At 48.9% G+C, this 16,711-nt stretch overlaps 1 protein-coding gene across 3 annotated transcripts; it reads right to left on the reverse strand.

The window, feature by feature from the left end:
* Nucleotides 1–141: 141 nt before the first annotated feature.
* On the reverse strand, nucleotides 142–16,630 carry usp36 (ubiquitin specific peptidase 36). 3 transcript variants are annotated; one of them, XM_023803686.2, is made up of 21 exons: nucleotides 16,294–16,630; nucleotides 12,759–13,020; nucleotides 12,208–12,429; nucleotides 11,829–11,939; nucleotides 11,500–11,602; nucleotides 9,810–9,877; nucleotides 9,282–9,352; nucleotides 8,593–8,675; nucleotides 7,951–8,062; nucleotides 7,667–7,807; nucleotides 7,482–7,582; nucleotides 7,264–7,393; nucleotides 6,819–7,133; nucleotides 5,802–6,047; nucleotides 5,345–5,472; nucleotides 4,662–5,180; nucleotides 4,040–4,224; nucleotides 3,710–3,874; nucleotides 3,398–3,513; nucleotides 2,858–2,991; nucleotides 142–2,758 (listed from the first exon to the last, which is right to left on the reverse strand). In XM_023803686.2, the coding sequence occupies exons 2-20, from the start codon at nucleotides 13,009–13,011 to the stop codon at nucleotides 2,863–2,865; spliced, it is 3,198 nt and encodes a 1,065-aa protein (XP_023659454.2). In that variant the 5' UTR covers nucleotides 13,012–13,020; nucleotides 16,294–16,630; the 3' UTR covers nucleotides 142–2,758; nucleotides 2,858–2,862. The 3 variants fall into 3 exon arrangements, with proteins under 3 accessions (XP_023659454.2, XP_023659453.2, XP_023659452.2); XM_023803685.2 differs by having other exon boundaries at nucleotides 7,255–7,393; nucleotides 16,346–16,629; XM_023803684.2 differs by having other exon boundaries at nucleotides 7,255–7,393; nucleotides 16,294–16,629.
* Between the last annotated feature and the right edge of the window lie 81 nt (nucleotides 16,631–16,711).

The raw sequence follows: 16,711 nt of genomic DNA on the forward strand, positions 1-16,711 counted from the left end.
TTCTCTCAGCTGGCTCAATGACTGTAAATTGTAACAAAAGATCAAATGGCAACTATGTTTTTAACGGACAGATGACATCGATCTATAGGAAGAGAATGTATTTAAAATGAGTTAAGCCAAAAGCGAGAAACATCGAACAAACATGTTCACAGAATTTTATTGCACGTTTGTATTTTCTTTTGCAATAGTTCCTACATTAATAAAAGGTATTTTTTTAAATCCGAAACTGTGCAAAATACAATGCAAACTACATACATGGGTTAGAATCAGAATTTCTTTTAAAAAAAGGGTCACTTATGAATACTTAACAATTCTACTCCCCGATAATTACACACAAAACATTCATACAATCTACCGAACACACGATTTGTGTTTCCACAAGTTGCTTACTGTACTGCACTACAGTAAAGGCATAGGAGGTCAATACCAAATACATTGCGTTTACCCCCCGAACACTTTTTTTTGTTAAATTCTAAAATTACAGCCCAACAACCCATTTAAATTTCTTACCTCAAGTTTAAATGGTTCAAATGATTGTAATATCCGAACTGCATTTTGTTGTACTGGTATCACAAGCACAATGTGCATGTATGAGATATACACTAGCAAAGCATTTATTCCATTACTTCACAGGTAATAAGTTTTTGCCCAGTTCCATGGAAGATCCCGGAGATGTTTGTGAAGTAGGAGAGCATGAATGGTCAGAATGTGGGAGATCGTAATACAGCAGTCGGTGTAGGCTTTGGGGGAAGTGTGTGTGTGTGTACGACCATCATACAATCTCAAGTTATCAGTTTAATCGTGCAGTCAAAAATTGCATAGATTAGGAACCGGAACACAGTTTTGAAAACCCAAGGCTTGCTAGGTCTACGCGACGCATGAGCTTCCCAACACAGTAAACCGGAAGGATCCAGATTCTCGGTACGCGCAAATGAGCCGCTCCAGAACCTCCGCTAATTCCCTACTTTGGGGAGGCCGGCGGAGGGACAGTCAGCCCTCCCAGCTGCACCAATCAGACGGAAAGGGCTACTGAACTAACGGTTGGGGGATAACTGTAGAAAGTGTGTATGCAACTAATCCATAGCGCGTAAATATTAATTTGCCACGTTTGTAACTCAAATATATACAGGAAATATACATAGAATATGAATGTTACTTTAAAATGACAATAGAATCACTGGGAATCTTCCCCCCCATGCATCATTTTCCCTGATGACGTGGATAATCCCGATCCGTTCTGTGCGCTGGACCCAACAGCGAATGGAAAGCGGAGTTTACACCTGCTCTCCCGAAGGCAGGAGCTGTGCAGGAAAACGTGTACAAATATGGGAGGTAGATTGCAGAGGAAACAAACGCCTGCAACTGTAGATGAAGGGAACAAATTCCAACTCCATTCTAAAGCCCCGCTCCAAAATGTGGTACATTAAACCATCAAAAGAAAAAAAAAAAAAACTTTGGTGTTTCCCTCTCGTCAAATCGCCGTCACATATAGACACACCATTCAGCTAAACCGATCAGAAGGTAAGAAGTCAAACCACAACTGTAATCCCTGGTTCAAACTGACAGTTTCACAATGCTTCAGCAAAGGGGAGGAGGGGTGAAAAACGTAAGTTTATGAAAAATCGACATCGTTATGGCTCAGAATAAGGTATACACCGAGACTCTTCCTCGCTCGAGCGATCCGCACATGTTCAACGGATGCAAAGATCAAAAAGCCCCAGCGACCCGAGGTAACCTCTCCGGGCCGACAGGCGGCTGCTTTCGTGGTCAGCTTCCTGTTTACGCGCCGCGATCCGCCCCTGCTTTCAATCAGATATGCTTAAATGCATCAAACACGTACATCACAAGAGGAAAAGAAAAGAAACACACTACATGAAGAAGTGAATGTCGTTTAAATCGTTACAATCGTCTGTTTATCAATACAAATCCATTTAGTGTGTCTATATATTATATTATATATGCATATATGCACATCTACAGAATGCATTCCAGTGAACTGATATGAAAATATAAAATAACCCTATATCTCACATTGATATGGTGTGGCTCACTGTAGCTGTCTTCATATGAGTGTCAGTAAGGGAACCATCACAACAGCAGCTGAACTGAGATGGAGGGAAAGACATAATTGTGGTCTTTGTCACACCACAAAGTCCATCTACGTCTAGGGTGTCAAATTTGTGTTCTGTGACTTTCAATAAAGAGAGAAACTAAACACAAAGTAGGGGACTAAGTGAGGGGAGTTGGGCATTAAAGTTGATTCCCGTTTGCCCACCGCTTCATGCCACATGCTGTCCCATAGGGAACCTGCCACCCAATGACATCGGCCAGACCCTCAAACACGTGTCCAGCCTTCAGTGTTGTCATTTCCTTATTTAATTTCAGCTTCTATCGGAATCGACGCAGGGCTCCGTCGCTGCAGCTCACGGCTGAAGAGAGAAACAGCAGGCATGATCGTAGCAACAAGACAATGCCACAGCGACCGATGGGTCCGGTCCACTGTAGGAGGGAACGTCACCGACACCATGCCGGTAATGCACGGAACCCTGTATGATGTAAACCCGTTTGCTGCTGTTCAATGTATTTCGGGGTGGGTGAGGTGCCCACCAGTGACCCCGTTAACCATCACTGCTCCTTGGATAAACAGAACCGGCTCACGATACAGCCGTCCCGTCAGCCTGGACATCCCGGCGGCTAGCTGGAATCTTCAGGAGAGGCTCGACCATGTTCCGGCAGGAAGGGGGAGTCTGGGACACTTCTGGGGGCGGGGGGGGAAGAGAGTCTGGAATCGGAATGGAGAACATGGCACATGTCTGACTCCTGAGTCTGCGGGACATAGGTTCGAACCCCTGCTTACCTGGCTCAGTGGCGGTATCCGAATCCGCTCCTCTTCCCTCCGGTGACGGACCACATGTTCCTCCGGTCTTGGACCTTCTGGAAGATGTTGCCACTCCTTCTCCTCTCTTTCTTGTACTTTTTCATTTTCTTCACCTGCACGCACGCACGCACACACGCACACACACACACACACACACACACCATCCAGCATCTCATCATTCCCCAGAGACAATGAGGTACCTCTCCCCCACCCACCCCCCCAGCTCCGGGCCTTTTAATTCCACACAGGACGCCATTAGCTGTGATCTAGGCCTGAATCGCATTTGGACGGCAATTAGAGGGTAGAAGCGGGGTCTTTACGGGCCGGATCAATCCATTACAGCCATGGCTCGCGGCCCGAAATGCTGCATTAGAGGCAATCAGATCTGACGGCAACATCCTCAGTCCACGAACACACAGCCATGCAGCCAATGAGATGACGGCTACGTTCATGTAGCCAATGGCAGGACGGCCATGTATACACAGAACCACCCACCCACTCCCTGCCCAGCCCACTCACCTTGCCTCTGTCGAACTCCTCGTCCCACTCGTCGATCATGGTGTCCTGCTTGGCGTTTCGTGCGTCCTCCATGGCTTCCCGGCTGATCGCTGAAAGCTCTCCGTCCCAGGTGAGAACTGCAGTGAACATGTCCTACACTGAGCAGAAGCGCAGGCAAAAGCGATAATCCCTGCCCCAAAAATCTGTATTTTTGGCCAATCAACTTCTATCAGAGCTATTTACATTAATTCTAGCCAGGTCCTTTGAACATCAACAGAAACAATTGGCCAGATCTGCATCAGACCAGACAGGAGTTCCGTCACAGGCCGTCACCTTGGCTCCCGTACGCTCTGTCCTCGGAGTTCCGGAGCAGCTCTTCCACCACCGTGCTGGTCCTGGCACCGTCCCAGACAGACTGTGCGGTTTTGGGGCCCTGCGATTCCTGCGTGCGCTTGTACCCGTCCCGGGCTTGGCTGTCCCAGACGATCACGGTCGCTGCTGCAAGGGCGAGGAGGACAGTCAATCGAGCATTCCGATAGGCTGGTCTGCTGACTGAACATTGCCGCTAATGCCCAGCCGCTCAGGACCCTGTACATGGCTTTCTGTATTTAAATAGCAGCAGAACCTTAACACCATGGACCTTAACACTGAGAATGCCAGTACCTTGACTGCAGCCAGCAGTCTTCACCTCTTCAGAAGGCTCCTGAGGGGAAGGTTCCGGGTCTCTGGGACACACTCTCTTCTCCTTCAGCATCTTCTTCTTCTTCTTCCTCCTTTCCAGTTTCTGCCGAAGCAGTTCAGCCACGTCCACTGTGCTCGTCTCGGTCGCTGCTTCCTCCGCCGCTGGCCTGGGGTGAAGCCGGAGCATTTCAGCAGACTGATCTGAGAACAGCATTCTGCACGGGGCACCTCAGGAAACACCCTCCCTGTGCTGAAACTCATGCTGGTTTTATCCTCAGACTCTGGAGTTTCATGAGTCCCCTTAGAAAACCAGCTGGGTCCATTTAATTTATTTATTTCCTAGATTCATCCAAAGCAATATACAACTGAGACACCCTGGAGCAACTGGTGTTCAGGGCTTTGCTCAAGGACCCAGAGGTAAAATCACTCTGCAGGATTTGAACCTTCCAATCACGAGTACAGAGCATGAAACTGCAGAAGCACACACCGCCCCCTATTGGACACAATAAAATATCACAACCTGACATTATATCTTGGCACAGAATAGGGCACCCCATGGAAGAGGTCCAGTCTCAACCTGAGACTGTGAATATGGGAGACGCACCTCTCTGCGGCCGAGCACGGACTCATGGCTTCCTCCAATCCCTTGTCACGTTTCCTCTTCCTCTTCTTCTTCTTCAGCCTTACTGCATCTCCGGTCTGCTCCCACGGGTCAGCTGTGACGCTCCAGGGCTCGCCCACCAGCGGCTCCAGGTGCGATACGAGGTCTTGGGCCGGACAGGCAGCAGGTCCCTCCTCCTCTTCCTCCTCCTCCCTCTTCCTTTTCTTCTTTTTCTTCTTCCTCCTCTCCTCACAGACTGACGTCTCCTCTTCCTGGGCCTCGGGTTGTCCCGGTGGTGGTTGCTGCCCATCGCCCATCTCGGAGTGATGCCGTTTTTTCTTCTTCCTCCTCTTCCTCTTCAGTGCAGGGCTGAAAGGGGCATCTCCCATTCCAGTCCCCAGGGAGGATTGTCCGGGCAGGGGGCTCGTTTCCGTGGGGACAGGGTGAGAGCTTCTGCTCGGGGCTGAGTGGGAGGCGGGTCCAGGCAAAGATGATGACTTGAGCGAATGAAATGGAACTATCCTGGGAGGGGGGGGGGGAGCAACCAGAGACGACGAGGATCACAGAAGTGCCAAGATATCAGGAGCAAATACACCAGGGTCAACTGTGACATCTACCCACACCCCCGGTGCCTGATATTCATCACTCAAGCCCCTAGATACAACCCCCTACAGGCTGAGTCATACCGAGGTTTGTGATTTGGCGGGGTAGAGACCAACAGGGGTGGATGATCTGAAAGCGTGAGGTCACTGGACAAGGGGCGTGGCTGGGAGGGCGGCACATCACTGCTGCTGGGACTCCCATTGGGCCTGGCCTGCAGTTATTGACAGAAAAAAAAACTTGGTGGTCTAAAAGAAAAGAAAAGAAAAAAAAAAAAAAAAAAAAAAAAAACGCCATCCGTGTACACAAAGGGGAAAAAAAATGTGGAAAAACAAAATGAAAGGAAAATGAACGAGAGAAAAAAAAAAAACGAAGAGAGAATGCAGCAGACGGGGGATTAGAGATGGTTAGAAGAGAACAGAAAGAGACTTACAGAGACAAAAAAAAAAGCAAAGAAGGGGATACTTAGTAACTCAGTGTTTAATCACGGCTCGTGCTGGACGCTGTTAGCGTTCCCCCGAAAGCAGCCCCCCTGCCCCTCACCTTCTTGGCAGACAGGGCGAGTTTCTTCGCAGGGGGTGGGGAGGTGGGATTGGCAGCCTCCGACGCGATGTTGGTGATGGCCGGGGGCTTTAATTTGGCTGTTTTGTCCTCGGCGCCGGGTCCCGACCCGCGATCCACCGGCTTGGGGGGCTCCGAGCCCCGGCGCGGAGAGCACGTCCCGTTCAGGCTTCTGGCAGTGGCCGACCCCGTCTCCCCAGCCGGAGCGCTCCGAGGACCACCGGCGTGCTGGAGGGGCAGCAGACACGTCCAGTTAATCACCCCCCCGCAAAGCTTATAGGGGCAGTTCACCCCAAAACTGAAACGTTTCTGCTCATCACAAAGTCTGTGGATTACGGTGAGTAACCGGGTCGCGATTTCTCATGAGACGTCGCTGTTGAATTTTTCCAAGTTTTTTTTTTTTTTTCCCCTTTCCAGCCGCTTTAGCTACAATCGATGTCTCCAAGACCAGGCAACTCCCAGCAGAACACCCTACAGTCGACTGACAGATAGCACTAAAGCCACTCTAACAGATTGTATTTTAGTTTTGGGGTGAACTGGCCCATTAAGACAAGCAACACGTCAGGCTTATAAATGACATTTGAGAAGAGGGACTGGCTGTTTGACCCTCACAAATCAAAGAGCTGGCTCTCCTGTCCTCACTGAACAAAGCAGGCGAGATTTACACATCAAAAGGCCTGTGAACATATAGCACTATTATAATTTTGATGTTTTAAATTTAGTTTTACGTTTTTGTGTCTTCTGAGAATCCTGCATGAATATACAGTACATTTGTACTGTGTGTGTGTGTGTGTGTGTGTGTGTGTGTGTGTATATATATATATTAATGATAAACCATTACTTTAGCTAAACAGCACAGAAACAGTAATAAATATTGCTTCCAAGACTAAGGGAAATAAAAAGAAATGTTGAATATTTCTAGCACATGTACTTAAAGTTATTTTTTAAAAACTTATTTTCATGTCTTAGGTTTATGAAAATGCTGCCTTATGGTTTTACCTTCGACTCGGACGAGTCCCCGGACGACTCGGAGAGGGACTTCATTGAGGTAGATGCTGCAATTCCCACGCTCTCCTGCGAGCGCCTCCTGTCGACATCCGATCGGCCCACGCCATTGGTGGTGATGGGCGAGGACACGCCTTGGGTCGGGGGCGGAGCCTTTTTCACCTTCTTTGGCGGCTCAGGGATGAGCGTCGGCCCTGTGGGCGAGGTCAAGGCCGAGCCGTTGGCCGGTTTGGGGGTGACCCGGGGCACGGGGACTCCCAGCCCCCCATCCAGTGAATGGATCTTTCGCAGCTGGGAGGACTCCAGCTTCTGCACAAAAAGGGGTGGGTTAGTACATCGTTTAGCCCCTTCATGGTGACCTCCAGGCTAACACCCAGCCCAACAGGCCCCCGGACCACTCTGGACCACACCCCCTCCCTCACCCACACACCTTCGTCACCTGGGGGGATGACCTCGGCCCAGTCAGTGCCACCTTCTTCAGCTGCTCCGCAGTCGGGCCACTTTTCCCAGAATGCACTGCTCCCGATTTCACCACGGGCGTCTCCGCATTCTTCTTCGTTTCCGGGATTCTAGGTTCCACACAAAAAGAAAAGCAGTAATGAAAAACAGCTGGCCTGACACACACCGCATCCATTAGGGAGCCAGACGTCATCTTACCTCAGATAGAACAGCACATATGCCTGCTGATTGAGAACCACCTTGATGTTGCTGGAATGTACCATAGAGTCATTCATCTGGTACCACTGGCCGTTGCTTGCCTGCAAACACCCAGTGTCAGATTTCAGAATCAGGCCTCAGGCCTGACAGTATTCAGGGTGCTCCGGGGGTGCTACGGCTCTCACCTTAACGTAGCAGTAGTAATGGCCAGCGTGACAGCTGTACCCAGAATGCACCAGGACTGCATATAGGCCATACATGATTGGGTCCCCTGTGTTCTGCGACATGTAAGGCCGAATGTTCAAGAATTCTGGGTAGCCCACATCCTGAAAAAACGAAGGATGGAAAAATGTGTGACTGACTGGGTTCATGGTTAAGTCATATAATGATGGCGTTCCTCATTAACTCAGACCCAAGAGGGTCCCAAATCGGGCACCATAAAGCCCACATTCCCACGCTGAAGGATCACCTTGGTGATCTTGCCTCCGCTGAAGTTGGCGAACCTCTTCAGCGACAGCGTAAGCACGTTCGACGTCCGGTGCACTGTGAAGCGCTTGGTTGCCGGAACTTTCTTTTTGCACCTAAACAGTAACCGTGACAAGATGTCCTGTCAGTACCGACAAGGCCACCAAACGCAAATCCCAGACTGGTGTCCAGGAAAGCACATCCACGAGCATGTATCTATTAAGGCGCTACAGTTAACGTCATGGTGAGCATGATCACAGCCAGTGGGGCATGATGGGAATTCAGAATCACCGTTTTTTTAACGCCTGACAAAGCCAGACATTGTTGACAGTGCTCTTCAACGGTCATATTTTAGAACGTTACTCCGATTTTTGACAAACTAGATCGTATCAATAGGGCCAATACTCTGAGCACAGACAAAAACACAAATCATCGTGAATATGTCTCACCGTGTTGGACTTTACTGTGGTGGCTCCGTAACTCTTATCTTCTAATAAAAACGTCCAACATATCAGCTTGGCCTGCACATTTACCCATAATTCCACACAACAGCCTTAGGATAAGTATACTCGCACGTACACGCTTAGCCTAAGCCCGTATCTGCTGAGATCAGTTAAATATTAACGCCCCTGATGCGCGGACTCACCTGGCACACATATAGGCATTCTCGCCACTCAACACGTCCGGCTTAACGAACAGCTCCAAAGCACGGACGATGTTTGCCGCTTGCTGTAGGGGAAACGATGACACTCAATCCCACGGCCAATTAAAGAAAACCGATCCACCTTCTCACGCAGATCTCTGAGAAACTTCCGCACGACCTTGAAGAATTAGTTAAAAAATCCCACGCAGTGCCCCGAGCCCGGGTGAGCGTGGAGGACAGAGCCGGCGGCCATGCCTTCGGTTCAGGAGTTAGCATCATGATTAAAAACCCCGGTCCCAGTGAACACGGAGTAACTTAGGGCTTATTTATGTTTGGCCCGGTTGCCTTGTACCATGCCCAAGCACAACTGTCCCCCCTCCCCATTCCCACACTGGTCTGCACTCATATTGTGCTTAACATTCTAAGCCCGAACATGCTTTTGTCATCACCGTGCAACTTTTTCATGTCGAAGAAAACATAAGAAGAAAAGCTCTATCGCACAGCACAAGTGTCTGTATACAGTATACGTGTGCGCACGCAAGTTCCGGTCACATCATTGATGTCATGTCTGTGTTCCGTGCTTGGGTACGGCCAGCGATCACACTAGTCAAACAGACTACACTTCGGGGTAGACGGATCCCCCAGTGTGAGGACACCCTACACTCCATTTGCCATGTGTCAGTCGTACTCACCCTGATCTCCACCGCAATGTCCAGGTAAGGGTCATAGGTATCTGACACACTCTTACAGATGGAGCACTTCACTGAAACGCACACACACAAAATATTTTTAAAACATAGTATAACATTACCACAACTACTCTTTGCAGCATAAACAACTGGATGCCAAAAACAGATCACAGTTTGAGCCACGTTATGCTAGTGGCTCCATAAGAAAAGCATACAGTCCCTCTCCTGATGGGGTCCCAAATTATAACCCTTCAACTTGCAATTTATTCAGCACAGGCTTTTATTTAAAACAAGGCATGACCGATGCCGCAGGGTCAGGCAATCCCTGGAGCAATTCAGGGTTAAGGGTCTTGCTCAAAGATTCAATATTAAAAGTAATTTGCTGACTCAGGTTAGAACCGCCGACCTTCTGATCACAGTGTCCTAACCTGCCGAGCCACACACTTGCCCCCTGTATAGCATGGCTAAACTGGCGGTTCACCCCCCACCCCACCCCACCCCACCCCACCCCACCCCACAGGGCTGACATACCTCGTGACCTGAGGTAACCTCCGAAGATCTGATGGACCAGGGTGGTGGCTTGAGTCTGCCTGTCCACCCTATGACGAGAAGCACCACCCAATCACTTCATCCCAACACACACAAATTAAGGTCAAAGAAAACATTGGTTGAATTCAGCTTTAATCAACTATCTATCATCATAGCCAGTACCGTTAGCATGCACAAGTTGAGCTACAGATATACCAGTTTACATGCACGGGAGGGGAATCGATTTATCGACAGGAGTATGTCCCACTCTGCTACAATAGGTGGCTATATGGCTCTTTCCAGCTTTTTAGTATTGGGCTTTTTCCGGTTGACCTCTTACGTCACAGACATAAATTTTTTTTATAAAAAGTAATAATGGATGCATGTGCAAATGAAGTGACACAAACTTTAATTGCGATCTGGTTGGAAGGACAGATACAACGGGATCAGGGTAGCATAACAAGAAATAAAGTATTTTGTATAGTATACCATGACAGCATGGTATTGGAAATTTTTCAAATATGTGATTTGTTGTAATAAATATTGGGGTATTTAAGAAACAAAAAGGAATCCAATATAAACATGAACCCGTCTAGGAGTGATTTAAATGCTAAGAATGAAAATGATTATGATTGTTTCAGAGAACGCATGCAGTGCTCATGCAAAAGCAGCGCAGGTAAACTTTAAACTGATTTTTAAACATGTACTAGATAATCTTCAAAAGGAATAATCATTAAAATTGCTAAGTTGTTTGTTCTATGACAGAGCAAAAATATTTTTGCAAGACTTAAACCGCTATAATATCCACACCAGATTGAAGGTAAGAAAAAGCCTGATCTTATTCTAGCTGACTAGCGATGTAAGAACAGGACGTGCATAACATGCGATGTTGGCATTAATATTGCACGGAGTCCAGTCCTACTACAGCCATCTTTCAATTCAGTACGGGTACCAGTACCAGTTTTTACACCAGTGTAAAACCAACCCCTTGAAGTATTGTACTTGTGGCACCTTTTTGAAGTACAGCACCTGGTGCAGTGGAAAAGCGCCCTTTAGTCGAGCGGAGAACTGGGCAACTTTACAAACGCTGCACATTTCGTACGTGCTGTACGTTCTCTGCTATGCTCCATGCTTCTTCTGTCACTTCCGGGTCGTGAAGCATCCGCAGAGCGCCTAGGCCAGTTTGAGTCCGATTGAACGCATACATGCAGGAGTAAAATCGACAAATCGACTCCCAATCGCATTATCTGGGTGTTTTAGGCCGACTTTGAGAAATTCGATTTAGTATGATTTCAGTCAGATTAACATCTTTACATGTACTTTAAAAGTCCGATTTTGGTCGGACTTACACAATAATTCGATTTTCATAGTGTGCATGTAAACGTACCGAGTTTCAGTCTCCTTATCTAATCTTCAATGCTAATATACTTACACGTCCAAAGACACCAAGGCTCACCAGTCGGGGAGCCACTTAAATAATGACAGAGGACGCATTTGAATGCCGAGAGACGGGGTGGAGGTTTGAACCTGCTTCCCCGAGAAGACAGACACTCACATTCCAGGCAGAAGTACATAACCATGAAAGTCGTTAGACCTGGAATAATCGAGTGTTTAAATGTCTCGCTGCCGTCTATGAGGGTTTCTAAATGGCCCCGTGCGGCATATGGAGAAAGCAGCCCCGAAGCGCCCTTACTTGGGGTAGCCGTTGAGACAGGCCTTCTGCATGGCGTCGATGGTGTAGCGCAGGAACTCGTGGGCGTCTTCCTGGCTGCCGAAACGAAAGTGACGGGCGATTTCTGGAGAAGAGAGGATACTGATTGTTACCCAGCCCACGAAGGCTAAATGGACCACTGGGGGGGGGGGGGGGCAATTAAGAGCCCATTAGAGGGGGAGGGTGGGCAGAAAGAGGATCGATAGAAACAGGATCACCACCACGGTACCCCCCGGGGAGTCACGCACGAGCGGGAAACAGTGAGAGAGAAGGGAGAGGAGCAGGTAGGGCAGCAAGCAACACATGCTCACTTTTTAGGTCCCGGATGAAGGAGACCGGCTTGATGGCATTGCCGGTGTTGGCGAAGGCTTGGATGATGTGGTTCTGCATGATGCAGATCATGCAGAAGCCAGACTGGTGACCTGAGGGAGAGAAACAGTGCCATGAGACTCAGCGTCCAGTTGACACGCCCCCCCCCCGAAGAAGCTGCACTCTCATTGGTCTAAAACAGCCCTCGGCCTGCCTCCTGCCGCTTCAGCCAGGTTATCAAGCGCTTTATAATCAACTGACAAGTAAACTTTGCCAGGCTGTTAGGGAAAACAACAAACGTGGTCACTTCATTGGCTAGTCTGCGCATAGATTATAGACACAGCCAATAGGAAGAGTGGGGGCGGGGCTCGGCCGACTCACAGGCACGGCTGTGCTCCTTGGAGAGCAGGTGGTTGGCGAGGGGTGGGGTGTAGGTCAGGCACTGCACCGTGGAGTTGAGGAAGCAGGTGTTGCCCAGGTTATGGAGGCCGGCCCCCACCCTGTAGGTGCGCTCCCACTGCAAGGAGAGTCTGTTCCCGGGGAACAGCAGTTTCTGGGGGGCCGGGATCCCGTCACCCTGCCCGGTTACTGTGCCCTCTGGAGCTGGAGGGGTTAGAGAGACACCAGTCTAACTTTATCCCCATGGTGACAGGCTAAGCACACTGACCAATGGGAACAAAGACACACATTTTACTTTATAAATCTATACAAACAGATCTTCATGGAAAAAAGTCTAAATCAAATATGTATATACATGCATAAATGTTATAAATGCTCACCCATCTCATCTACTGATTATTTTCTACTGCAATACAAAACACACACACACACACACACACACACACACACACACACACACACACACACACACACACACACACACACACACACACACACACACACACACACACACTGCCAGGTACCAAACGTACCCTGGCGCTTAATTTGGATGTTCTCTGGGGCCTTCTGTCCAGCTACGCCCTCAGCCTTAGGGTTGAGGATGACATATTTGCTCTTGAGGGCCTCCAACTGGTAGGAGAAGCTGCGGCTGGCCGGCTCAAACTCGATCTTCTGCAGCAGCACCTTCTTGGCCGAGGAGGCCAGCAGCCGGTTGAGGTCTCCCTCGTCGGCGGAGTCCTTGCGGCCAGGCTTCAGCACCTCTTTCAGCTTCTCCACGATGGGCATGGCGCATCACTGAGGGTGGAGACGGAAAGGGGGCGGGGTCAGCGGCCATGATGGACAGGAAGCCACACCCACACCCAGGCTCAATATTGTTAGCTGCATAGCCCGTGAAAATGACTCCCTCCCTCCTGTCCCGAGACACAAACCACTACATCCCCAGTCACAAGGCCAGGCCCTGAAGGCCGCGCTTCAGAAAAGCAGTCTGGCCACATTTTCCAGTTCACCACTTTAACCCACCTCTACCTGACTGGGGAAACAGGGTTGGCGGTGACAAACCACAAAAATCCAGTCTCCCTGATGTGGGACGGCCGTAGGCGGCTGCAGCAACGGCAACGACAGGCTGAGGTCAGAGAGGAGCGGCTGGGCCTTGGCTGCCATTTCCAATGATTATGCAGAACAGGAGGGGGCGGGGCCTGAGACAGGGGCTTCCCTGATACGCCGAGCTCACGTGGACTTTGCACTGGAGTGCAGCACAAAGTCAATGCAACGTGCGGCTCGGCACGGAACAAAAGGGCCAGATGTTCTCCTGCACATCTGCCAACTCTCTCTGGCTTCACCCTCTCCATCGCTCTCTCTATCCCAAAACATAACTAGTCTGCAATCCCAAAAAGAATTAAGTGGTTATAGGATGCACTGATTTTTATTAATTTATCCTTTAATTTGCCATGTGTTCAAGTCTGAGTACAAGAACACTGGGATGCTTCTTTTCACAGATCTCATCTGACTCCCATCAGGGGCTGACAGACTGCCCCCTCCTCCCTGTTATCGACCTGGCAGAGGGGAAGAGAATGGTCCCCGGAAACGGGGCGATTTAGAGTTCGACCGACTTGCATGTCATCCTGTCCCAGATGCTGGCCAGTAGGCGTATGCACAAAGCATCACACTCACTAACGGGCACATACACTCAGGCCTATGGCACAGCTTGTGCGGAACAGGACCTGCGCACTGACGACCTGCAATGGCCAGGGGGCGCTACGGCGACAGCAAGAAGACAGAAGATGCCTGGGCTGGGGGGGTGTTCCAGATTTTAGGAATGGCTCAGGATTAAACCATGGCATAGGAGGGCAGAGAACCAGACGACACACACAAGGACAAACCGACCTCCAGGTTACCGTGCTGATGCCATTAAAGCTGACATCACGAGGCGGCTCGTCAGGGCGACGACCCCGTGATGTAACCACCCTGCGGGGGGGAGGGGGACAGGGGGCCCCTTAAGACACACGGTGATGTGAAGGGAGAACTCCACCCAGGAGACCAGACCCACCAAGCGAGAGGAGCACCCAGTAACAAGCATGCCATAATCCAATTTCAGGCCGACAAGCCCAGCAATCAGGCGAACAGCTGCCGTGAATCTGCACGTAAAAATACCCGCAGCGCAAGACGAGCCAGCACACAATGAACTCTGAGAAAATCCCCAACGGGTTTCAGTTCGCTGCAAACGAAGGCCAAAACACACCAGAAACTGGAGGACGAGGATGTCACGATGGCAGTGCTAGCAGTGCGGCCTGAGTGGCACTAAAACCACCCAGTTTAACAGCATCCGAGTCCATAATAGAGTGACTAAAAAAAAAATAAAAGGGCTATCAAGCTCATTTCTAATTGCGATGCAGAAAAAACCTTTTAAAAACGTCCTACTGAAGCCATTGGATAATAATCACTATTAGCTACTATGTTTACTCTTCCTGACATTTGATCAAAATAAGCTTTAATGACATCTGATTTTATATTTAGACAAACATTATACAAAGTAGACAGATATCTAACAAACAAAACCAGCCAAGCTGTAACATACAGCGAGGGAGCTTCACCGGGTGGTATCTCCCAGCTACAACAGGATATATCTGTTGCACGTGCACACAGATTCATGCTCCTCATACTTAAGTGTGCAGATGATCCACAGAGTGCATTTCCAAGGCCAGACTGTCCCTCATATCAGCCACGTGGTCAATTACAGGCATATTACACATCACTAAAGTCACATCACTTTTTCATTTGGCTTATATAGCATTTGCTAGAACATTTTTTATGGAGGGAAGTAAATTCATGAAGCCAAAATCTTTGTTAAAGAAGTAGAAATAAAATAACAGTAGAGAAAAAAAAACAGATTAAGAAAACTGATGCGGTGAAAGGTTATTTAAAATGTATGACTGATGTAATGCAGAGTCAGGGCGGCAATTTGTATTTTAAATATTTACATTAAGCAATCAACGATAAAACAGAAAAACACCACGGAGACATACTAACAGGCAGACAAGCGGCGTGCATGTGAAGGAGAAGCTCGGCGTTAAATGAAACTCGCAGCACTGACTCTGAACCGAGAACTTAGGGGTGCAGGTAGAGAAGTGTGTCTGCTTGCATAACCTTGGGGAGAAAAACCGTAAAGGGTCCCTTTACAGCATCGATCGGCGCTCCCAAAACCCATGTAGAATTATAAACAAGAAAAACAGCATGGGGTCGATGTGTTTTTACGTTTCTCGCCGTACTGTATTTTAACATTGACTGAAATTGTACGAATTAAAAAAGAATCACATCAAGGCTGAAAGTTAAAGCCAAGACATGGCGATGGAGAGTAAGGCTATGAAAATGGCACACATGATCATCTAGGGCGCCCACGTTAGGCCCGGCCACACATGGGCGAGTAACAGCCACGATCGGAGCAGCACACCGGGGGGGGGCACTGCCACCCCCCAGCAGCAGAGGGAAACGGCGGCCCCCATCCAGCACAGACGCGGCCAGGCTAAACCCCGTGCCTACCCTCCGGTAGGCACGTTTCGCCCTCAGCCCACCCCGTCACGCAGAATCAAGCATGTGATTATTTAAAAGTCGATAGCCGCACTGAAGCGCGGCCAGTCCGGGAGAGGGGGGGCAACACAGCGGCGTGTTACTTTGGTTTCATCGGGCACGATTGTTTGGCGCTTGCGAGGACCGCGACCACGCCGGAGCGACGCGTGCCTTACAGTCACGATCCCATTAGGCAAGGCAGCTGGAAGTCAGCAGTTAGCACGTCTACGGCTCAAAACGCATAGCACACGCCGCCAGCCGTGTCCAGCATCACTTATCGCGGACACAGCCGTTATACAGAACCGAAGAGGAAAGTGGAGATGTAGCACCGATCGCCCATCGAAACTGCTTCTCATCTAGCTGACACGATGTGGCACGATGGTGATGGTTAGCTAACAGGCTAGCGAGGTGGTCGTGCTGTGCCTCTCACCCATTTCTTTTCGAGAATTGATTACATCGTTGCCTGGCATGCTTAAAAATAATCGCCGACTTTTCCGCAATTACCTTCCTTTTATCTTTCCGGACGGACGACCTTTCTTTCTCGGAGACAGATTACCTTGCTTCTGTACCTGAAATTTGTTACATTCTATCCTCCATGCTGCAATGTGAAGGGGCGTGGCCACGCCTTGATTGACACTACTGTAGAGCAATCACGTTGTCAGGAAATAGTTCGAGTCCCTTCCTCGCATCCAATCAGGGGCAACGACAGGAAGATCGGTTGGTGACTTTCCTGTGGAATCCATTTTAAACTTGCTTTGTTTACGAATGTCACTTATGTTACTATGCGGTGTTCAAACCCGCATTATTCATTTAACCAACACGAAAATAAAATTATAATTAGATATTATACAGACGTTCAATTCCATCACATATATATTCTTTTTGATAATAAAATAAATAAAATAAAATAATTAAAATAAAT

This window comes from Paramormyrops kingsleyae, chromosome 22 (assembly GCF_048594095.1).
Source record: "Paramormyrops kingsleyae isolate MSU_618 chromosome 22, PKINGS_0.4, whole genome shotgun sequence".
Lineage (NCBI taxonomy): Eukaryota > Metazoa > Chordata > Actinopteri > Osteoglossiformes > Mormyridae > Paramormyrops > Paramormyrops kingsleyae.